This window comes from Lepidochelys olivacea, assembly GCF_965140295.1.
Source record: "Lepidochelys olivacea isolate rLepOli2 genome assembly, chromosome: 13".
NCBI classification, from domain to species: domain Eukaryota; kingdom Metazoa; phylum Chordata; order Testudines; family Cheloniidae; genus Lepidochelys; species Lepidochelys olivacea.
The window spans coordinates 20,559,261-20,583,420 of NC_140423.1; the positions used below are offsets into that span (position 1 = coordinate 20,559,261).

General features: G+C 45.6%; 2 protein-coding genes across 4 annotated transcripts in view; one reads left to right on the forward strand and one right to left on the reverse strand.

Annotated features, from left to right (window-relative positions):
- MATN4 (matrilin 4) overlaps positions 1–15,483 on the reverse strand; it is a 29,117-nt gene extending 13,634 nt beyond the window's left edge. The window contains exons 1-2 of one of the 2 annotated variants that reach the window (XM_084645486.1): positions 15,343–15,483; positions 160–277 (exon numbers count right to left, since the gene is read on the reverse strand). In XM_084645486.1, the coding sequence (XP_084501612.1) occupies positions 160–235 (76 nt within the window). In that variant the 5' untranslated portion in view covers positions 236–277; positions 15,343–15,483. Of the gene's footprint in view, positions 1–159; positions 278–14,001; positions 14,022–15,342 lie in introns of those variants that run through there. The other variant, XM_084645487.1, reaches the window with a different exon arrangement.
- Positions 1–24,160, forward strand: part of RBPJL (recombination signal binding protein for immunoglobulin kappa J region like) — a 205,148-nt gene that overhangs the window by 155,015 nt on the left and 25,973 nt on the right. The window contains exon 3 of one of the 2 annotated variants that reach the window (XM_084645489.1): positions 15,311–15,425. In XM_084645489.1, the coding sequence (XP_084501615.1) occupies positions 15,311–15,425 (115 nt within the window). Of the gene's footprint in view, positions 1–4,823; positions 5,289–15,310; positions 15,426–24,160 lie in introns of those variants that run through there. The other variant, XM_084645488.1, reaches the window with a different exon arrangement.

Consider the following 24,160-nt stretch of genomic DNA (forward strand, 5'->3'; position numbering starts at 1 on the left):
TTAATCAGCTAGGTTTGGAAGCAAGAGCTAACAATTTATGGTAACCATAGACTCTAGCTAACTGTAGGGGTTATCTATTACTCTGGCTTACACCCTTGCACATCAGCCAGGGCTTTGGCTGCTTGCTTATAATTTGCACATCTTTGGCCAGCTGCTCACCTGCAGGCTTTGGTCTGGCTTCTAAGGTCGTTAAGATGAGCAGCAGGAGAGGAACAGCAAGTAGCAGCTTCATCATTCAGCTCTAAGAACACGCAGCCTCTGGAGGTTAGAAGGTTCACTGCAAGGAGAAGACAGGAAATTACAATGCTACTCTGGGATGTTTATAAGGCTAATATGAACATATCCTAGGAACCAGAAAGTCAGCAATAGTCACTGTCCCGGTCCAGGGTGAATGATCCAAAATACCAACCCAAGGGAGTCTAAATGGATGCATCAGCATTTCATAAAGATCTCTGAATGGTAATTATGGGAGAAGGTGGGAATTCAAGCCAGTGACAGAGATGGGGAAGGGAGAGCCAGCCAAAGACCAACGACAAAACTTAAGGATGAGATTTCCAAAGACTAGGTGATTCAGACACCCAATTCCAGGTCATTTTAATGGGAACTGGGTGTCCAAATCCCTTGGTCAGCTTTGAAAACCTCAGCCTAGAGCACCAGTAGTGGCAAACCAGCACCCTAATGGTGAGTTTTCCCTTTTGTGGTTTAGCAACATCATTGCAGTTAAATTTCATTACAGTTGGTAATGACGCACCGAACAGAAAGAGCTCGGTTTGATTTGCAAACAGTGGGCTGAGCTGGCTCTCAGACAAGCCTTATTGTACAAACTGGGCAGATCTGTTTTATTGCCGAACATTCTCATAACTGGCTGCACCACAGCCCTCTTTAGCCAACAGAGGAGCAGGATGTCTGTAGCAGGGAAAATGAGACCGCAGTTATCTAGTCACCTTCTCTTGCCATAGATCATCAGACAGGACTCAGGGATACTGGCTGTGTACTGAGCACTCATGAATGAAATGTCAGCCCAGCCAGGACAGGGCCCCATGTGCTAGGTGCTGTAGAAACATAGAGTAAATCACACTCCCTGCCTTGAAGAGCAATGGCCACCAGTTTGTGCCTGCAATCCTTCCCCACAGAATCCAGCAGACCTGTCTGCAGGGAGATGTTACCTTATTGAACTTCTAGTGTTTTGCAGCTGTTTCTTCCTGAGATAATTCCTTGGTTGCACCCTCCAATATTTATTTTATTTGTCTGATGCAGCTGCATGTTTGGGCTCTTATGGGGAAAGACATTTGGTTTGTTTTTTCATAACCTCAGGATGTCACATCCACCCCCACTTCTCCCCTTCCCAGTTATGAGTTCTTCACTGCATTTGCCTGTCTCCTTTTGGGGATACTTATTTATTTGTTTCAGAGTAACAGCCGTGTTAGTCTGTATTCGCAAAAAGAAAAGGAGTACTTGTGGCACCTTAGAGACTAACCAATTTATTTGAGCATGAGCTGTAGCTCACGAAAGCTCATGCTCAAATAAATTGGTTAGTCTCTAAGGTGCCACAAGTACTCCCTTTCTTTTTATTTATTTGTTTGCTTTTATTAATGCACCAATCAATGACTAGGCACCAATCATGGTGCAGTGTGAGTAAAATAAATGAATAATACTAATGGCCAAACAATAGAGCTTTATGCTGGGTGAAAGCTAAATAGGGAGCAATTATCTAGATACCCTCAGAATAACTTGATTCTCCCACTCGCCCTTTATGGATTTGCACAGTGAAACTCAAACTCTGCTCTAGCCCTGAATCTTTAAATGCACAATGGAGCTCTTTGTGCTGAGGTCTCTGCGGGCAGGACATTCCATCCAAGAGGAAGCGAGGACACCCCACATTCCCAAACAAACAGGCCAATATGGGAGAGCAGCTCATATCCCAGACATGTCCACAGGAGTGCTGCAAATGGCCATTAAAATGCAAATTGAAGCACAACTCAAAGCAAGGAATGCAGCCAGAGCAAAGCAATGGGAGGGAGAAAGGTACCACAGCAAAGGGTCTGGACGGTGCCAGGTCTGGCGTGGTTTGTTTGTGTGTTATCCGATTTGGAGCCAGGGAAAGGAAATAACAGGCACGTCTCAGGAAATATCACTTTAAGGAGATAAAATAGAGGTTTTAAGGAACCACCTCTTTGGAATACAAACAAATTGATTGTGTAAGTCACATCAGTCCCTGAAGCTGAACCAGGAGTCTCTCTGTCTTTTGCTCAGAATTGGGATAAACCCCTATTATGCAGTTGCTTTAGAGAGAGGAAGGTCAGTCAGAATAAGTTTTAAAGATCATTTAGACCTGTAATTTGTTGCCAGCGGAGGCAAATATGGCATTGCCTGGAGCTACAGCCATGGCACTAGAGGACCACACTCCAAGACTGGTGTCCTCTGGAGTCACAGAATGTCGAACTACAATATGGTATTGAACAGAAATACCAGTTCAGAAATGACAGGCTTCCAAAGACATGGACCATGCCAAAGGTGTTGTTGGTCTCGGTCAATCTGTAAGTCGGGCGATGAAGCTGTTATCTGGGAGATGATCTCCCTGCTTTATGATTAAAAGAAAACTTCATTACGGTAAGGGTGAGACTCTATTTTCTTCATCTAACTACCAAGAAAACAAAATCACTACAAATATATTTAGGGCCTAGATTTTCAGGAATGCCAGAATACTTTCAAGTATGCAAAATAAGTGTGTATTTGCATGCCTAATTTCTGCAGACATTTACCTGGATCATAATTCCAGTTGCAATAACTGGCCATGCAAATATTCTTAGAGTCAGCCAGTGAAGAGTAGGACTGAGAGAGCTGTCTTTCCCTTTAGAGCCCTCATGGTTCCTAGACCAGTCCACACCTCCAGGACAAAAACCAACCACAAACTTCCTGCAGCTATGAAGATTCTTCCTACTTATGTTACGTCATAATTCTTGTTTATGAGGACATCTTTTTACTGTTTTATACCTTCCTCTGAATCATTTGGCTCTGGCCTCTGTTGGAGACAGGGTATCAGAATAGGTGGACCATTGGTTTCATTCTGTAGGGCAGTTCCTATTCTCCTACACCTTGGAAATCAGTCTCTTCAAATTGTTGAGGGCCAAGCTAGATTTATGGCCCGAGGCTGGAAAATATTGTTAACAAGCTATCTCCCTGTGAGAGAGGCAGCAATATTTACTGAGTCAAGATACTGAAAAAATTGCTTTTTTAGAAAGTCATTTTAAGTATAATTATCGGTAAATATTTATTTAGCGCTCTAAGGTTGCAGTCATAACTAACCACTTGAGTGTTCATTTAACCACCAACTGGTAACATACAAGCCCTGAATCAATCTCTTTTAAGGAAGCAGGCCCAATTAGCAGATTTAAAGCTGTATCCTTAATACTGTCTGCAACTCTGGTGTCCACACTTCAGAGTGTTGAAAAACTGGAAAGGACAAAGTCAGAAAAGAACTACAAGAATGATTTGAGATCTGGAAAATATACTGTGTAGAGAGACACTTAAGAGTCTCAATCTGTTTAGTTTAACCAAGAAACAGTCGAGTTGACTTGATCACGGTCTGTAAGCACCTACACAGGGAAGAAAGTTCTGATAGTAGCAGGCTCTTTAATCTATCAAAAAGGGCACAATGAGATCCAATGGCTGGAAGCTGAAGCTCGACAAATTTAGACTAGAAACAAGGCACAAGTTTTCAGCAGTGAGCATACTTAACAACTCGAACAATGTACCTAGGGATGTAGTGGATTCTCCACCACTTGAAGTCTCTAAATCAAGATTAGATACCTATCTAAAAGAGACGCTATAGATCAATCAGTAGTTATGGGCTTGATGGAGGAATTACTTGGTGAGGTTCTCTGTCTTGTGTTATGCAAGACATGAGATTAGAAGTTCATAATGATTCTTCCTGCCCTTAAAATCTATGACGTGATGAATCTTTCTGAACAATGCAAGTTTTCTTGCAGCTTGGAAAGCATATTCCTGAAATGTGCAGTATGAAGGTATTAAATGATCATATCACGCTAGTCACCCGCCTGCTTTGACACAGGCTGACCCAGTTTAGTGGCATTTGCTCTGACACAGCTAAATATCTGCAAGTGAAATAGTTTGCAGGAAACACTTGCTCCCCAACAAAATCTGTTTTGTTTCACCCCTTTTTTAACAGATTTTTTTTCCAAACTATATTTTTCTGGGAAAAAGCAGTTGCTAACCACAAAATATTTCTAGGCAGCTGTGCCATGTAGGTTTCTAGAGACCAAGCCTTACTCCAGTGGCAGGCTGGCCTGGAGCCTGGATTTGTCTGTATCCGGGTATCTTCAAAGCCAGCACAGACAGTAGAATGAACTGTAAGGGAGAGAAACTAACAAGAAACAACAGTTGGGGATTATTTTATATCCTCTTAATTCTTTGATAATTCTTAAAGTTCCATTGGGCTGGAAGAGGTTAATGTCTGCCTGGGGTAGGTCTGTGTAATAATAATGCATGCCACATCCCAGTCATGACATCAGGCATGACAGCATACTGGCCGTCCAGCACAGGCTATAATGCCCGATGCTGTGATTAGGATAGCAGTGCCTGTTCAGAGACGGTGCATCTGTCCCAGCTGTTGACATGCCATGTCCCCATGACAGCCCACGGGGTGACCCCGGTCATTTCTTCATTCCTCCCTCCCATGGGAGAGCTGGGATTTGCCCACTGGGCTATGCCTGTTTGACGCTCTCCCCCTTCTCTGCTTTGCCCTGTCTCCCTCTGCCGCCGCTCCTCTTTGTCTGGCAGAGACGGGAGACGTGTGGGAAGCACACAGCTGGAAAACAGGTGCTGAAAGGAAGAGCAAATACTGGGCGGGACTGAAAAATTAGGAAATAACCAGGAGACCTTGGAGATAACAACTCAGCTATAAAGCGAAAGAGATACCATCAGGGTGTGATTGCTCAAGGTAAAGGCTGCTGGGAGCTGTTCCAGCACCACTGGGCGATAGGGACCTCGGCTCAGGCTAAGGAGACAAAAAGGTTTCCAAAACAAGAGGGATGCCAAGATAGAAGTTCTTTGACTTTCAGAGTGGAACAAGGACATAAATAATCAGCTGCTTTGCACTGGGCAGAAGGATGCCTCACCTGGTTGTTGATACGTGAGCAAAAGAGGGCAGCACAGGGACAGTACGCAACAGAAGGGTAGATGGTGGCTACAGACTCCTCTCAACTCACAGAGCGATCACAGGCTAGGAGGCCTCCCCCACTTCACGATGGATCCCCCGGGGCAAACAGGTATGTCAGCTCAACACCATGTGTGTGTCGCTGCTTCCACACACGCGGGCACATCCGAGCACAGTGCCAACTCTCCTGCATTGCTCTCTGCTCAGATTGCCTCTGTCTGGATTATCTGCCAAATCCTGACTCTCAGGGAAAACAGCAGCTTCAGATTTCAGTGTGGCCTCCTTGGCGATTTGTTTCCTAGCTACAGGTTAATATAAATGTTTGGAATATTCCACTTCTGACCCATAATCACAGGTCAGGGATCTGAAAGCCCTGGGGATGCAGATCAGCTCTGTATTCCAGTTGCTATCATAGGCTGGGAGGGTTTTGCCTATTGGACTCTATGAGAGAGTGAGTGGGTGGATGAGAGAGGGGATGGAAGTCGCAGGGGGCTGAAGCATTTTTGCAGACAGAAAAATCTCTGACCCCTGTGTCTTAGGCAGAGAAATGGATTCTGGATTAGACCCCAGGAATCACAGCCATTTCACTTGGACTTGCGATGGTGTTCCTGTGACTCACACAGCTTGTCTGCATTTCTGGGATTTCTGCTGCTTTACTCAACACCTCAGGAGCAAACAAGTCTCAGACTCAGAACGGCGTGTTCCATCTGCTAAAATGGCAATAGCAAAGATGGCCAGATTGAGATCAAGGGCCAGAGGAGAGTGGGGCATATCCCCAAGGGTCTTTGGTTGGGTGCCAGTCACTCTTAAAGTATCCATGAGAAAGAGACTTTTTGGAGAGTTGGTGGAGGACAAGGAAGGACAATTGCCAGAAAGTTTCATGAGCTGCTCCAGTAGTACCTGGTGTGGACACAGGACAAGAATAATAATTACAGCTGGTTGGAAAAATTCCAACTAAACAGCATTTTGTCAGAATTTGCCCATTTGGAGAAACTGAAATGTGCCGCAGACACCGTCTGATTTTGCCGACGTTCTGATGGAACCCAGGCAGGGTTCTGATGGAGGCCTGGCTGCTAGGCAGGTTTTGCTGGAGAGCCCAAGCGTCTAGGGTCCGCAGCTCTGGGGCAGCCAGCTCTTTGGATTGTCACAGGGGTGGGGAGGGCCTCCTAGAGTCTGTAGCAAACCACCAAGTGGACTGCCCCAGAGCCAGGATTCCATTCCCTTCGTGAAGAATTTTGAAATATTTGGTTTTCGTTCCTAATCAGAACAAAACCAACTTGTGGCCTATCTAAATCCTCCGTGCGAGAAAACTGCTTGTCTGCGCCCAGCTCTAGTAGAAATAATAATACCGGGGTCTTTTACAAAGCATTGTATCCACAGATCTGAAAGCAGGGTGGCTCGGTACCATTCTCCCCATTACACAGAGAGGGAAACTATGCCACAGAGGTGATTTGCCAAGGTCACAGAGCAGGTCCGTGGCAAAGCCTGAAAGCCAGGTCTCCTGGTTCCCACAGAGCAACCTCTAGCTGATCAGTATTTAGATCAGTCAGGCTGCAGAGCCGGGGCAGGCAGACTACTCAGCTGATTTTTGACTCATGCCAGGGTAGGGTGACCAGATGTCCAGATTTTATAGGGACAGTCCCAAGTTTGGGGTCTTTTTCTTAGACAGACTCCTATTACCCTCCACCCCCTGTCCTGATTTTTCACATTTGCTGTCTGGTCACCCTATGCCAAGGTGGGCTTTGTATCCGAACTCCTCCCTGGTTGGCTACATTATGCCCACACTTAGCAATACTAACAGCACACTGAGCATGGAAGCTGGTGTAGGTACCAACCAAAACAAGTCACACGCATCTTCGTTCTTCAGTGGCTTTCAGGTTTGCTCATTGCACAAAGGAAAGGGAAAACCAAACAGTCACACAACACCCTTCCCCCGTGGAAAACCCTATATTTCCTGGGTGCAGACACCTGGCCTTTCTCAAGCAGTTTCTCCTTCTGCTTTGCAAGAAGCTGTTCTAATAGAGTTCCCTGCCTCTTCCCTTCAAGCCCCCAAGACTGATGGAGCCATTTCTCCCCAGCCCTGCTTCATCACTTCCCCTGAGCCCCTGCATGAGTGTGAGCAAGGGGTTAACCCCTTTCTTAGTGGAAATTAGGGCTCTGCCTCCTGAAACACACATTATTATTCAGCTATTTCCTTCCCGCTTTGGCCTAATAACCCTACATACAAATACGTGCCATGTGCGAAACTGAAAAGGGGCAGCTCCTCTGTTCCTAAGGATCCTGGGAGGAGGCAGGGGAGAGGCAATTTAAGCAGCTGGCTGAGGGGTGAACATTCTCATGACGAGAGATCAGTTACGCATTGCGTAGAGCTGCTAGGCAGGATTAGCACAGCACCATTGTACTGTGCCTTTGGTAATGCTAACTTCCCACAAAGGCGTTGGAATTGTAGACTCCTCGGGGCAGTGACTTCTTGTTGTTCTGTGTTTGTACAGCACCTAGCGTAATGGGACCCTAGTCTGTGACTGGGGTCCCTAGATGCTACCACAATACAATAATAATGGACCAGTCCTGGTTTAATGGAGGGGTGACACTTTTCTATGTTGCATTAAATTCCAGTCCTTTTCACTAGTGGGGAAGCAAATCCCAGTTCTTTCTAATGTTTTGGGAGTCATTTTTATCCTCCAAGACCCAAATTGTCACACACACGCATCTTATGTGTAACAGTGACACACAGCTTTGCAGGACCCCTTTCCAATGGCATGGTAAAAGAGGCGGGGGTTTAACGTTGCCTTCCCCACCAGCTCTGCTTAGTTCACACAGCTGGAGATGTTATGTAAACCAACAGAAAGAGAAAGCCAGAATAGTAGTGACAGCAGGTGTCTGCTCTCAGATGCTCACAGCACAACAGAGAGGAGCAAAGATGAGATCGGCAAATGGTTCTCACTAGGTCCGTGATTATTCTTCCATATCCTCTGGCTGGACACCCCATCCCAAACCAGGCAAGTCTCTGCAAAGGACTTTTTATAGTAAGAAGTGCTGCCAGGCATTTCAGGTATATCTATAGAGACTGCACCTGCCCTGTTGCCAGACATTCCAGGTACTTCCTGACATTATAGTGGAATGTAAAGAGGACAAGCAGCACCCAAAGGGTTGGATGTTTCCTGTTTGTACATACAAAAGTGCCTGCCCTGCAGTGCAATATCCGCAGCTTTATCCCCTGGTACTTTCAGACATGGAGGATGACAAGGAAGAAACTGAACACTAGAGCTGGCTGGAAAAGGGAATTTCTGTCCTGCAGGAAATTCCAACATTTCAAAAGCTGTTTTCATTCCAAATTAGGAACAAAATGGCAAAATTCTGAACTTAGTACAGAACTGAAATTCTGAGACATATCCATCTGGAAACATCAAAATGTTTCATTTCAATCATGTTAAATAATTTCATTCTGATGATGTCAATATAGTGAAATATAATACTAAATATAATGTTAAATGTAATATAGCACATTAACATTCATATAATCTGCTTCTGTTTTGCAGGGTTATTAATTTCATTTTTCGGGTTTATTTTTAGCAATTTTTGCACTTTATGTAGATATCCAAAAATCGGGAGTTTCAAGGCTTTCTCTTTGTATATACTGTAATGCAGGGGTGGGCAAACTTTTTGGCCTGAGGGCCACATCGGGGTTCCAAAACTGTATGGAGGGCCAGGTAGGGAAGTCTGTGCCCCCCCCAAACCCTAACCCTATCTGCCCCTCACTGCCCCCCTCAGAACTCCCGACCCTTCCAACCCCCCCTACTCCTTGTCCCCTAACCACTCCATCCTGGGACCCCCTGCCCCTAACCGTCCCCGGGGACCCCACCCCCTATCCAATGCCCCCTGCTCCCTGACTGCCCCCCCTACCCACACCCCCACCCCCCAACAGGCCCCCCTCTAAAGCCCCTTTCAGAATGCGGCCCTGCGAATATGGGCAGAGGACTCAGAGGAAGCAGGGGCAGCTGCGCCGCCAGAGAGAAGCGGCAGTTTCCCCTTCAAAGCGCCGCTTCTCTCCGGCCGGCTGCGCGGCCGCCCGCTGCTCCTCCTGAGTCCTCCGCCCGCGTTTGCCGTGCTCCCGCCACCCGCCCGCCTGCTCCCCTGTGGCTGCAGATGAGCCTCCCTTCCCGCTCTCCCCTGCCCCCGCCGTGCAGCCCCCTCCCACGCTGGCGGCAGGCTGCGGGGCAGGGGGACAGCAGGGGAGGGGCCGGGGACCAGCCTCCCCGGCCGGGAAGCTCAAGGGCCGGGCAGGACGGGCCCGCGGGCCGTAGTTTGCCCAGCTCTGCTGTAATGAATAATGTATATAGCTCAGTATGGTAGTATATAACGTAATGAATAATCTCTTTGCAGCGCTCCCTAGACTCAGAGCACTTTAATGTAGTGCTGTTTCAAACAACGAGCTTGGGAAGCTTGAGTGCGCACCAGCAGGACCTATATGGACCAGTTGGTACCTATATGGACCAATTTATGTGCAACAGCTTAGTGCACATTGGAAACTAGGCTCCTGTAGCCTGCATTACTGCTCCATCTAACTAGAACATGTTTGTCTACTCAAGCTGTGAAGCATACTCCCAGCTGAAGAGTAGATGTGCCACAGAGGTACATAATGGAAACATTCAGCAGATGTCTCTACAATTCCACAAAGCAGGATTTAGATCCCTGCTGAGAAGCATTTGACTTGAACCTCAGATGCATTTGAAATCAGCCCTGGTTTGAGTCTGATCTGCATGTGTGAACCAGCTGTAATTTGTGCTAACTCGGCTTGTGTTCACAAAGTTCTCCTCAGAGCTGCAAGCAAAGTTTTCTGCTGCATCTGGAGATCCAGGAATATTCTGAGGCTGCTCCTCATGTTCTCCAGAGAGTTTTGACACCAAACTGGGTTCTCCAGGAAAAGTCATATAATTATTCCAATATAACCACAAGTCCTCTATCTGGTTTGTGCAAACCCATGGTAAACTTGAACCTCTCCTCTTAGTTTACAATTGGGAAAAGGGTTCTCTTGAGCCCAAGACTTTCCAAATATCAGGACCTGCAAATCTATGTGAAATGCTTCTGCCATACAGAATGGCATCTTGACTTCTGCTAAGGAGCTCATTGGAAAATGACCAAGGTTCCTCACATGCCCAGGTGTGAGACCCTGCAGATCTGAACAAAACAGTTCACATGAACATCTAGGGAAGTATGTAAAGTTTGAGTCTGAAAGATCCAGTTATCTCCCACCCGTGATACCAGCTTCTCTGCAACCCAATGGGACAATCTTGCAGCTCCACCACGTCCCACCTTTAAAATAAAATCCTTAGTTAGGAACAGCAACTCTTCCATGAACTGTAGCTCCTGTGTCACCAGTCAAGCACTTACACCTCACCCTGCCTTCAGTCTCCTGAAGGTACAAATTAGTCTTCTCCTCCAAGTCCTTATTTCTAAATGCAAAAACATGAAAAATGGCCTCATGCTTTTAAATAGTGAATCTGAAGTACATACAGACTTGGATATTTTAGACTGATCATGTACAGTGTTTAAGAGAATATACCCTTGAAAGATAGGTCACTGAAGTCAAAAGAAGAAAAAAGGAGTTTAGATATTAAGATATGAGGTGCCTTACAATATGATAGATAGATTCTACACATTTATTCGGGGTGGGGAAGAAAGACCAATGTACTCCACTAATGGATTTAGACAGCACATCAAGCACACCAAAATCCCACCACTGAAGAGGGGAAAGAGTCCTGTGGTAGTCCAGTGACAGCCCAGTAGTAGCCTGAGTCTAGGAAGAGCAGCATTCAATTCCCTGCTCTGCCACAGACTTCCCATGTGAGCTTGGCCAAGTCACTTAGCATCTCTGTGCCTCAGTTTACCATCTGTATATTGGAGTAATCGCACTTCTCCATCTTGCGAGAGGTATTATGAGGATAAAAGGATTCAAGATTATAAGGTGCTTGAATTTCTTGTGGAAAGAGTGGTCCATATATGTATCTACTTATAGGGGCATTTTAGCAATTTTCTCCCATCACACACACCTCTGCTTGACAGAAGAGGCTCACCAGACCCCAGGGAAATAGAAACCCAAGAACAGAAGCATGATTTTTGCCTGCTCCTACAATACTGCATTTAGAGATGGAATACAATATGTTGTCATTTTATTGTGAACTTATTAAAGTTAAAACTGAAACAAGATGCTCTACAATTTTATCCTGCCCCCCCCCAAAAAACAAACAAAAAACCCATGTAGCCTGTGTAGTGTATTCTATGCACATTTCTATACCATTCCCTGTTTTAACCGGGCTATATTTAGAACCTTATCTTGCCAAGACTGGAAAGGGAAAAGAACGCTTCTAACCGCTAAAAATGTTACATAACACTGAAAGCTATGTTTGTGTTGCAAATATCTACAGAGGGCCAATTCTTCCAGCCCCAGCAGCAGGTAACAAAGAAGTGTGAACGCTGGGTTTCAGTAACTGACCTCTGAATGAAATCCTTATACCAGCTATGATTAAAATCTGGGCAAGTTCACATTAAGTGGATTGAACCCAGATGTTCCAGCTGCTACCATATGGGCCAGAGGTGGAGATAAAGTTATTACATTAGTTAATTATTACTGTCAACAAGTCAAATGGGCAGCTCAGCCCTGTACCATTCCCAGGTGATGCTTGTGTTTGACTTTTGATATAAAGGGGTTAGTCAGTTTCTCTGGAAAACAGCAGATGTCCAACAAGTTTCCCTAAAAACACAACCGAATTATTTTCGTAAACATTTTTTCCCTCTTAATTACACAGACTAGCATCTGGCCGTCATTCACTCACACACGCACTACATTGCACCTCGTCCTTCATATGTTTCAGCCCTGTTCATTCAAACATTTGTAAATTTCATTTTATGATTTTTTTCCAGGTTTTAACAAGGGAGACTCATTGTTCAGAAATCTAACAAAGGGGCCCCTATTGGAAACTTTTAAACGATTTAAGCAAAGACTTCCCTTGAAAACCTTCAACCCCTGCTGCAAACCTCCAGGGAAATAGCGCGATAGGAGCAATCACAGCACTAGCCCCATCTAGGACCACAAACTGCCTGCAAGTGCAGCCTAGTTAGCTCCAAAAGCATCTTTAAAGGCAACTCCCAAGATCCAGCCTGTCTAATCTGATTAAATGTTTTTTAATTCTTCCTTTTCATGGAATTTATGAAAGTGTTTGAATAACATTTCCAGCTGAATGCAGTAAGGGCCTGGCTGCTTAGACACAAAGTGTCATTTTACCAAAAATACCAAGATCTTCTGCATGCCTTCCAGATGCAGAAGATCCATTCACTTCACTGAGCCATGCTCTGAGAGAAGAATATCAGAGTTGAGAGTTACCAGGTAGATCTGCGAGCAGGATTTTGCTCTGGGTTTTTGCACAAGTCAAAGGCAAATCTAATGGCATCCCAGAATAAACCACTCGGACCTGTTTCTGAAACTCAATTTGTAACGGTAGTTCTGAATTACATGTTCAGTGCCTATTATTAATTCTTATTATTATTACAAAATATATCAAAGGCTCCTCTGTAAAGTGAGGAGAAGCTTTTGCAGGGAATTTTAGTGTAACAACTTTAGCCCACGTGCAGTTGGGGCTCAAATGAGGCAGAAGTCCCACTGGCTTCCTTAGTGCGAATAGGCCCTACATTCTCAATATTAAACTGATACATTTCCTGACAGCTGTGGCCCAAGTAAACCTGTATTAGTCCCAGGAGCTCTTCCCCCATGTCGCTTTATTTACAGTGTTCCTTTGCATGCTAGCCTCCTGATGAATCCCCAATGATTCTCTGCACCATCACAAATGCTGCCCTTGCTCCATCCTGCACAATGGGAAAAAGCAAATAACTTCATCTTCCACATCTGCTTAATTTGGCTTAGTTCAGATTATTGCATGTTAGTACAGATATTACAAAGGTATAACAGTCTAATTTTCCAAACGAGTTAGCTGCATAATTGCCTGTGTGAAATGTGCACACAACTGAATGCCTAATTTTCCTGCATAATTATCATGATTGCATGCTTATGCAAATATAAATAATTATCATCTGCCTATGCAATTATCCAGTTTGCATTATGACTGCAGTAACAGTGCAAACAAATTAAGAGCACAATTATGTGCATATCTTGTTAGACAATCCAGACATTCTAATGCTTGGTATGCTACATCAAGGCATGTATATCAGTTTGTATACCTCATTGTCAAATCAGATTCTGGATAGTATCTGCAGGAAACTTCCTAATACAGGCTGATGGTGAACATGTACAGTGTAAGATCAGTCACCCATACAACTGGGAACAGCTTACTGGAGCATAATCTCCAATATGAATATAAAAAGAGCTGAAAAGTTTTTCAGAGACAGAGTGGGCCCCCACATTATTCTTAAATTGCAACATACAGATTTTTGAGCATGCTCCGTTATTTCCAACACCACATCCCCAGCGCAGAGCACTCCACACAGGAAGAAAAGAGGGGGCCCTGGACTGCTGCAGTTTAGATCTGAATCTGGGTGCAGAGCATAGGGTGGGGAGGCAGAGGAGAAAGTTGATTCTGGGCATGCCCAGGTCTCAGGGGAAACAGGAAAAATCTGTGCAGGTCATGTCCCATTGGACCCTTCCTTCCTTCTCTCTGGTTTTCCTTCACACTGTATTCCCACTGACTGGGTACTTCATTCTTTGGATCTTTGCATCATTTCTTTCTTCTCACTCAAGCAGTTTTTAATGCAGGAGAGATGCTGGGACTCTGCTCCTGAGCTCTGGGGCCAGGACTTGGCTCCTGGGAACTCACCTCTCACCCCTTCTCGGTGATGCCTCCAGACCTGTCCCTTGGGAGCTCCTGCTCCTTTTGACCATGGTGTTAGATCTCAGATCCCATGAGCTCCTGCTACCTCTGAATACCATGTCAGGTCTTTCCTCCTGGGAGCTCCAGCTTCCTATAAGCCTCTGCTTGAGCTTGGCTCCCGTGGGCTCCTGCACCCTCCCAGTGGCATGCCAAGTCTCAGCCCCTGTGAGCTCCCACTCCCTCTGAGTACCATGCTGTGTCTTGGCTCCCGAGGGCTTCTGCTCCTCCAAGCATCATTTTGGGGCTCAGCTCCCCTGAGAATTAACTTGGACTAACTCTTTATAAACTCCCCAGCTTTCCTGGGTGTCAGACTGAGCAGAAAGGTTGCAACGGCTAGGGTCTCTGATCAGGCAGACAGCAGCTCCTACATTTTGCAGGCACACGTGGGGGAGTGGAGAGGATGGAGCTAAAAGCAACTTTTCTTTCTAAGACATACACCTCTATTCCCTCCCCCATATCATTCCCCTGACACCATGAACACCATGTACAAGTGTCCACTATGCGGCTGGTGCTATACAAACAACTCATCATCACACCATCCTCTCTGTGTCCGGCCTGGTTCTTAGCCCAGTCCATTACATCCAACACCTACCAACAGGGCAAAGACATGGACAGCTCGTGTACCCTGACAAGCAGGGAGGTGGGAAGTGGGGTAGTAGGGAACATGCTGGATTGAGAACCCTTGTGGTAGCACCTGCGAGTCCCAGACATGGACCAGGACCCCCTTTGTGCTAGGTGCTGTACAAACACAGAACGAAAAGACAGTTGCTGCCCCAAAGAACTTACAGTCTAGTTGTTCCCTTCTGGCTGGAGCAGGAGGCAGGGCCACTTGGAGTGGGCAGCTCCTAGGCGGCAAGGAGGGTTCCACACTGGAAGGGGCCAAAGGTGTGGGGAACTTTGGGCACAGGGAGCCGGTAGCAGGATTGATCCCCTCTGGCTGGCAAAGGCCACTGGGGGAGGGAGTCCCTAGGGAAGTCAAGATCATTCCCCTCTGGCTGGCAAGGGGCATTGGGGTGGGGACCTCCTAGGGGATTCAGGAGCATTCAAGGGGCCCTGGGTTGGAGAGCCGCAGGGGTTTTAGGATCATTTCCCTCTGGCTGGCGGGGGGGTCACTGGGTGGGGAGCCCCGGGGGGACCGGGGATCGCCCCCCCCCTCCGCTGGGGCACAGAGCGAAAGCCACGGGGTGACCCGCCGCCCAGCCGGTTGGTTGCGGAGCTGTCACCCCTGCGCCCACCGCTGCGCATTGCCCTGCAGGTGCCCTGCTGCCCCCGGAGCCCCTCACTCACCTCGGCCGGCTGGAGAGCGCGGAGGGGCGGCTGCGGAGCCGAGCGGAAGGCGGGCGGAGGACACCCCCGTGCTGCTGGTACAGGTGGGTGCTGCGCCCGGGGACCCCGCTCCAGCCGCTGGCCTGGCCTGGACTGAGAGGGGCTGGGGCAGCGTCAGCCGCATTTAATCCGGCATCGCGGGCGCGGGGCCCGGGGGAAGGAGCCGACCCCTCCCCCTTCGACACTGCAGCAAGCGGGGCTGCTGCGGGGAGAGGGGCTGGCACAGGGCGGGGGGCCAGCCGGCCAGGTCACACCCACCCGGGCATCGGGCTGCTGGAGCCGGGGCTCATCAGCGGCTTTCCAGCGTGGCCGGGCGCCGTCGGAGACAGAGCGTGGCTAGAAATAGCTGCCCGGAGCCAGCAGCGCACCTGCCCGCTCGCAGAGCTGGGGGTGAAGCCAGAGTCCGCATGGACGTGACAGCGAAAAGGCTGGGAGCGGGAGAGTGAGCGTCAGAGGCTGGAGACAAGTACCAGGGGGTTGCCCTGTTAGTCTGTAGCCACAAAAACAACAAGGAGTCCGGCGGCACCTGAAAGACGAACAGAGGCTGGAGAAAAAAGAACAGGAGGACTTGTGGCACCTTAGAGACTAACCCATTTATTTGAGCATCAGCTTTCGTGAGCTACAGCTCACTTCATCGGATGCATGCCGTGGAAACTGCAGCAGACTTTATATACACACAGAGAATATGAAACAAAACCTCCTCCCCCCCACTGTCCTGCACTGGGTGCCCATCGGGCGCTCCTTGAAAACGCTCACCGCTGCTGCCTAAAGAAGCTGGGGTTTGTTTCCCTTTGTCTCGTACAAAACGCTACAGAGTGCAGCGTCTAACTGTGCCACACGCTGGGATTTGGAGCTAACACTCACCGAATACACACACACACACACACGGAGCAGGTGCAGATCTAAACACAGAGACACCAGTACACATCTGCACACACCCACACATGTGGTGCACCTACTGTTACCTATTATTAGCCCATTGGTAGTTCAGATTTAGAATTATTTCTTGGTTTCAGAGCATTGGTTTATTTCTGTGGGAAATGTACAAAAGATTTCTTTGGATTTTAATTGTAGTTGTAATTTCAAAGATAAAATATACTGCATACAATTAACCATCCAGTAGTGTGACACACATTTATATTCTCTGTATTTGTAAATAGACACCAAGCCTCAGCTGGTAGAAATACCACAACCCTAATGTGCTGAGTTTTTTTGTGCCTGTTTAAATTCGCAGCATTCAGGTCCATATCAACAGGCATTGAGCCTGACCCCCACTCTCATTTACACCAATTATACAGTTGTGTTACTTCATTGACTTGAATGGCATTACTCCTCATCTACACTAGCATGGATGAGAGGAGAGTCAGGTCCAAATCTGGTCCACCTACTGTAAATGGCTATAACTCCATTGGTGTAAAGAGTTACTCCTGATTTACAGCAGCATAGCTATATTGAATGAATTTAGATTATCACAGAATCTGGCCCAGATTTGAGTCTAACTTCCTTCTTACTCATGCTGAGGTAAATCAGGAGTGACTCCACTGAAGTTAATGAAGTTACATGAGTATAAACAAGAGGGGACTCAAGCCCAGAGCATGTTGAAGTACACATGATTCCTACAAATCTAAACAGGAATAAACTTGGCACAAGTTAAAGTGTAAGGTTCTGAGAGTACTGTGTTGCCCAGTACATGAACTGGACTTTCATAGCTATAGAGTTTCACTACTTTATGTAGTGATGTGGTTAATTGTATGGAATTTCCTTGACAGGTAATAATCATATATCCATTTAATTTGTCTTGAGTTTTTCATGTCCGTGCATGTACAGAATAGGGTGTCAAGCAAAGGTGTGTGCTAGTGGAAATTTCAATCGTAAAAAATGTCCATCGTATTCAAACTTTATATAATTGAAAAATTATTCATACCTGTTCTGTCTTTATCAGCACTCAGCTTAAACAGCCTGGGAGTGGTTTTGTTTTTCTTCCCTATTCCAGCATTGGCATGTGTTTGCAAAACCCTTTAACTGTGAAGGTCCCAGAGGAGAATGAGTGAGTGTGCCTGACCAGATATACAAATTGCATTGACTTGGCGGCTTGGGGATCCCAGTAGGCAATGTTTGCGGATTTGAGTGTTTTGGAGGTCATAGATTCATAGATTTTAAGGACAGAATTGACCATTACAATCATCTGGCCTGACCTTCTGCATAACACAGCACAGGTTAATTCACATACAATATTGGGACCTCTGGCCATGGAGAAATTAGGCATTGACCAGTTAGGCAGATTGGGCCAAATTCTCCATTGCCCTGCACCTTATGCAATCATTTACAGCAGTGCAAAGGGGGAAGTAAACCATTACCATTCTGATTTAGCTGCCTTTTATACACATTTTGAACTGCTATAAATAACTGCCAGAGATGCAGGGCAGTGGAGAATCTGGCCTAATTCATTAGATCAGTTCCTCCCTCCACTGCTCAAGGAAACAGGTTAATATTGTATTACAGTAGATTTTCATGAGCCCCTCAGCACTGGGCAGGTGGTATATGACTTAAGTAACTGGCTACATTCTGCCTTGGGTAATTAACCCCCTGGCTGACCTAAGTTCCCTGGTGAATTTCAAGTGGCCACATTTTTTTCACTCCCTCTTCTCAACTGTTGTGTAATGTTGGTGCTGCTGTACCTGGGCAGTACATTCCTCAACCCCAAAAAAGGCTGTAATTTCATTTGTGGGTGAAGCAACCAAAATATATCATTTATAAATACACATGCTCACACAACTCATCAAGGTCTGCTTCTTCTAGATTAAAAGAGGTATTGAAAAGTTAGGGCTCCCAGTTACTGCAGGTTTCCCATCAACGTGATTTCTAATGACTTTTCCATTCACACAAAATATAGCATTGATGCCATACAAAGGAGCAATGCAGTTGGCAGCTATCGCAAACACTCAGTAAAAGGCGTAACACGGACATGTAAAATGGGTTTCTTTTTACTGAGTCGTTCAGTTTCTGTAACTGTATGAAACTATAATAACTCATTGTAACAGTTACTCCCAGGCAAGCTGCAATGCAGCTGGATTCAGAAGGCAGAGAAGCAAAACCATCAATTCCTTCAACTGGGAGAAGGTGAAAATATAATCTAAGGACCCAGCCCTGCAAATCTTTCTCACGAGTAGATGTCCATGACTAAAGGCTTGAAGGATCAGGCCCTAAATGTGTGGAACATACTTTGATCTTCATAGACTTCTACTTTAGTTACAGAGAGACCAGAATAGCTGGATCATTACCTTAGCAGAAATGAGTGAGTGTTAAATCTGTTAATGTACACAGACAGCACATATAAACATTACTGCTATGGTTACAGACAAAGAATAACAATTTCTAAGACCCAGAAAGTACAATTTGTGCCTGTAAAACTGCACCCATATTTTTCTGCACCTACCATCAATTGTGGGTACGAATAGGAGTTGTAGGACAGATACCTGATTTGCCCCCACAAGTGGAAGGCTAGGCTGGGGCATAGCTGAAACGCATTCCTGAGGGAATGCTTATTAAACAATAAATTGCAATTCTTGCTAAATCACTAGGGGGCATGTGATTTAATGGCAGGGAAGGTTAGGCATCAGGAGTGATGTCTGAGCTGAATGTGTCCCTTTGTTTTGTTTAATTAAAACACAACAATCTTTATTTGCATAATATAAACCTAGGAGTCATGTCTGTGATAGCAGCTAGCACAAGAACCCGTTTGCATGTAAGAATAAAATGGAAGGTGAGCTTCAAGGCAGCATGTGCATGGCAAATGTATGGTATCACCTTATCTAGTGGGGAGAGGTGGGAGAAGGAAAGGAAGAAGGGCCCATTTGAATTGTGGAACCAATACAGAGTATTGATTGATATGATCTCATGGAGCAGATTGTTAGTTACCCAATAGTTTATTGCTACCTATAAACTTCAGTTCCTAGTAGGGTTGCCAACAGTCCCTTATTTTTTCATCTCTGTACAAGAAGATCAGGAGTTGCTGAGCGCTGCAAAGAGCAGCAAGAAATGAATGTAGGTGAGTACTGTTCATTATTAATAATTAATAAATATCAGGAGGGGTAAGAAAGGGATACTAAGAAAACAGACCCTTATTTTTGAAATACAATGTTGACAACTCTAGTTCCTTCTCACAGCTCAAACCACATCTGATAATAAACTACAATTTAGCCCTCTCCAGAGTCATTTTGAAAGAGATGGTATCTATTTCAAGGGGCAAGCCGTGCTAGCCTGAGTGCTGTACATCCTATATTTGGGAGCACGGGGGTTACAAATATCAGCCAACCAGAAAAAGGTCTTTGGGGGAGAAATCCTCCACGTTATTTTGCTTCCAAACAATACTTCACTCTGTGCAAAGACATTTGATTTCCAGCTAGAAAAGGGGGTTTTAGAAAGAGCTCCAAGAACCCAGCCCTTGCAGCGCTGTAAATGTGATGCTGTAATAACACAATACTGTAATCAAAGCATTTTAAGAAGTCCATATAATAAATGTCATACAGCGTGAATAATTCCCTATAACCCATAACAGTTAGTAGGTGCCAGAAAACTGCAGAGCAGGTCTGTTAAGCTCCTCTGGCAAAGGCCCTTTGACTTTCATGAGGTAAATTTAAACCAGATGATGAACTCTGGGTGGTCGCCACGGCATTCGGAATGGTGAACACTGTTTAAAAGTGCATCACTGAAACAATTTAGTTCCAGTGTTTAGACAGCAATGGCTGCAGAGAAAAGACAGAGGGATAGCACCTCAGTTTCCCAAGTGATCATTGTCGCTGATTCTCAGACTCTGTTGTCAGATATCAGATCCGCACAGTTGGAGAAAGTCTGCTTGTCTCTATCTGGCATGTAACTGCTTTGCCAGTCCTATGCAGTAAATAACCACACATGGACAATTATCCCACTATGCACTTCAGTAAGCCCTGTGCAATCACCCACATACCCATGGTTCTGTTTGCAAATGTTAAATAACATCACATTCAATAGCCCTCTGAATGCATATTAATATCCCTATGCAAAAATATCCTCACATGAAAACCTGTGAAGCAGGAGTCATACAGTGACTATCAGCTCAATGTTTCTGACTGAAAACCTTGTGGTTAATTCCACCTAAACAGTACTCCCTGCTGCTGCCTCCTACTCATTTTGTAGCTGTTCCCTATTCTGTAATTGCCTTGGTTATTTTTATAGTTAGCAGTTGGCCTTGGTCACAGCCTTCCTTTCTGCCTCCACCTGCCATTGGCATTTCAGGGACTCTCCCAAAGTGGAATCCACCTCTACAAAGGGTTTACAGACCTCACCCCAGTTCCCTTCCTCCCAACAAGCTCTGGCGATGATCCTGTTTCACAGTGCAAATCTGGAGCTATCTGATCCCTATGCCGGTGAATGGGAATTGTGTGCAAACAGAATCCTACAGCTCTGGAGAGGAGGGGATGACTGATGGGAGCTTTGCCTCTTCTGCTGCTTAAGTGTTTTGAGACAGAAGAGTAAAAAGGGCTAAACAGAAATCAGAGCAGCATGTTTTTCCCCACTGATTTATGCTGCACAAATCTAGCCTTTGTCTCTGAAGCAGCTCCTTCCTCTTAAATCAAGATAGCTCCAGAGAATAATACTCCCCTTTGTTGTTGTTTCTTCAGTATTTGCCTCCATGTCCAGACAATCCTTTTTGACCTTAATCAAGGAGGAATGTGTACCTCTGAAGTTGGTCTCTGATCAAAGCTTATTAGGCAGACACAGAACCACATGGATAGAAAACTTAAAGAGCTTCAGTGCCGGTGGTCCAACACTAGAGCCAGCTGAACCCCTCAGCAGAGTCCTTCATCTGGGGCTAGACTCTCTGTGAATGAACCATGCACGTTGTCACAGCTGAGAGTTGAACTGGGACCCACAAGTGCACCCACAGTACTGAAGGTCAGGCTGAGACTCTGAAAAAAAAAAAAAAAAATCAGAGACTTTGGGCCTAATTCTCCTTGTTTTCATTTGCACCAGTGCAAAGTGAAAAGAAAAGGAGTACTTGTGGCACCTTAGAGACTAACCAATTTATTAGAGCATAAGCTTTCGTGAGCTACAGCTCACTTCATCAGATGCATATCGTGGAAACTGCAGCAGACTTTATATATACACAGAGAATATGAACCAATACCTCCTCCCACCCCACTGTCCTGCTGGTAATAGCTTATCTAAAGTGATCATCAGGTGGGCCATTTCCAGCACAAATCCAGGTTTTCTCACCCTCCACCCCCCCACACAAATTCACTCTCCTGCTGGTGCTTTCCCTGTTTGCGTAGAGGGGAAAGCACCAGCAGGAGAGTGAATTTGTGTGGGGGGGTGGAGGGTGAGAAAACCTGGATTTGTGCTGGAAATGGCCCACCTGATGATCACTTTAGATAAGCTATTACCAGCAGGACAGTGGGGTGGGAGGAGGTATTGGTTCATATTCTCTGTGTATATATAAAGTCTGCTGCAGTTTCCACGATATGCATCTGATGAAGTGAGCTGTAGCTCACGAAAGCTTATGCTCTAATAAATTGGTTAGTCTCTAAGGTGCCACAAGTACTCCTTTTCTTTTTGCGAATACAGACTAACACGGCTGTTACTCTGAAACAGTGCAAAGTGAGTATACAATGCTATCAAATGGAAATAGCAACGATTTCATCCACTATTCACTCATTTGCACTGGCATAAATGAATATACAAGGTGCAGGGCAATGGAGAACCAGTCATGCTTGTAACCATAATTAATTAACTGCTTCCTAGCCTGAGGTGGTGGAACTAAGAAGGATCAGGTGATAGCTTAGTGGACGCCTGGACCTTACAGAAGGTCAGTGAGAGATCAGTCTGAGAGTGGAATTGCAGGGAATGGTCAGACTGCTCTGGAAGGCCCTGAGCCAGGGTATTTAGGAGGCTGGGGACTCCAGGGGAACCAGCCTGGGGTCTAAGTGCTTTATCCCAGAGCCAGAAAGGTAGCCAAGAAAGGGGCGGGAACAGGGCGCAGAGGGTGGGCCGAAGAGAAGCCCATGAAGGGTAGAAGAATCTTTTTAGTTCATGTTTGTGCCACCCTAGGATGGTATAAGTTTTGTTTGTGACTTAGCCAGAGAGGTAAGATGTGTCTCCAGTACAGTGTATGGAAAGCTGAGGAGACCCACCTTGAGGAAAGAAACGGAGTCAGGAAGTACTGTCAGCACCATGTTTGGCCAGCAGGAGGCACTACAGGGTGGTCATGCCCTATGACAGTGGTTCTCAACCAGAGGTACACGTATCCCTGGGGGTACGCAGAAGTCTTCTGGGGGTACATCAGCTCATCTCGATATTTGCCTAGTTTTACATAAAAAGCACTAGGGCAGTTTGTGCAAACTAAAATTTCCTACAGACAATGACTTGTTTGTACTGCTCTAGATATTAGACACTGAAATGTAAGTAAAATATTTGTATTCCAATTGATTTATTTTATCATTTATGAGTTATTTTATAATTATATAGGAGAAAGTCAGCAATTTGTCAGTAACAGTGTGCTGTGACACTTTTGTATTTTTATGTCTGATTTTGTAAGCAAGTCGTTTTTAAGTGAGGTGAAACTTGTGGGTATGCAAGACAAATCAGACTCCTGAAAGGGGTACAGTAGTCTGGAAAGATTGAGACCCACTGCCCAATGACACAGACCCTCAGCGTGCAGTACATTTCAAGATGTTTCCTAGCCAAAACTGGGTGCAGTTCTATCCCAAGGGGCAAAGAATGTTCTTCACCAGGGGCAGGCCTTTCTTTTGCAGGGTTAAATGAGGAAAATACTTGCAAAGGCAAATTGAAGCTCAAACTGCACATTGCAGTATGGTTTTTCAGCATTACATATGAGGCATATGATGACATGGACTGGATGCCAATGTTATGTCAATTTGCTAGCTCGCTTCCATATCAGTTAGCTTTGGCCAGGCCTGGGTATAAACCATTAAATAGATATAAAGGATTGAATTAAGTTACGTGCCAGGATTAAATAACTAATATTAATGTAATGGAGTGTGTTGATTGGTAGCCAGGGGCAAAGTTGTGGACAAAATTCTACAACTGGATCAGAAGCAAACATCTTTAAATGTTTTGAAGAACATCTGATGATGAGTACTGGCACAGGGCTCTGGCAAAGAAGCTAATTGGCGACCGGCAGTAAATAATGAAGTGAAGTTGTCTGCAGAGAACTGTCACTGACCACAAAATAAAGCACCCACTGCCTTTGCACTAACAATTGCAGCCCATGTATCGGTCTCATCAGTAAAAACAACACATCTGGTTGCCAGTGAAAATCAGTTACAGTTCATACTCAGCAGTTATGAATAGACTCAGCAGCCATAAACCCCTCACTTCTCAGATACAAAGCAGCAGCTAATGTTATCAGGTGACCCAAGGCCAGATCATCAGCTCTATAAATCAGCATCCCCATATTGACTTAAATGGAGCTCTGCCAATTTACACCAGCTGAGGATCTGAGTCACACATTGGAGAGCTTAGTGTCTGTGCAGAAGACACTGGAAACAAGGAGAGCAGGGGATCAAGAGCATCCATCTAAAAACCAGGGAAAACAGTGGTGGAAAAGATTGTGCAGTGAAAATGCAGCCAATGATTATGGGAGGACAGCTGCAGATAAAGAAGACTCTAGGTTGTTACGTTCTTTTGCTGGACACGTCTGCCATGTCAACGCCGTTGCCTGTTCTAGTCTCCAGGATACTCTGAAGACAGAGCCATCAGCAACATAGTACCAGACAATGAA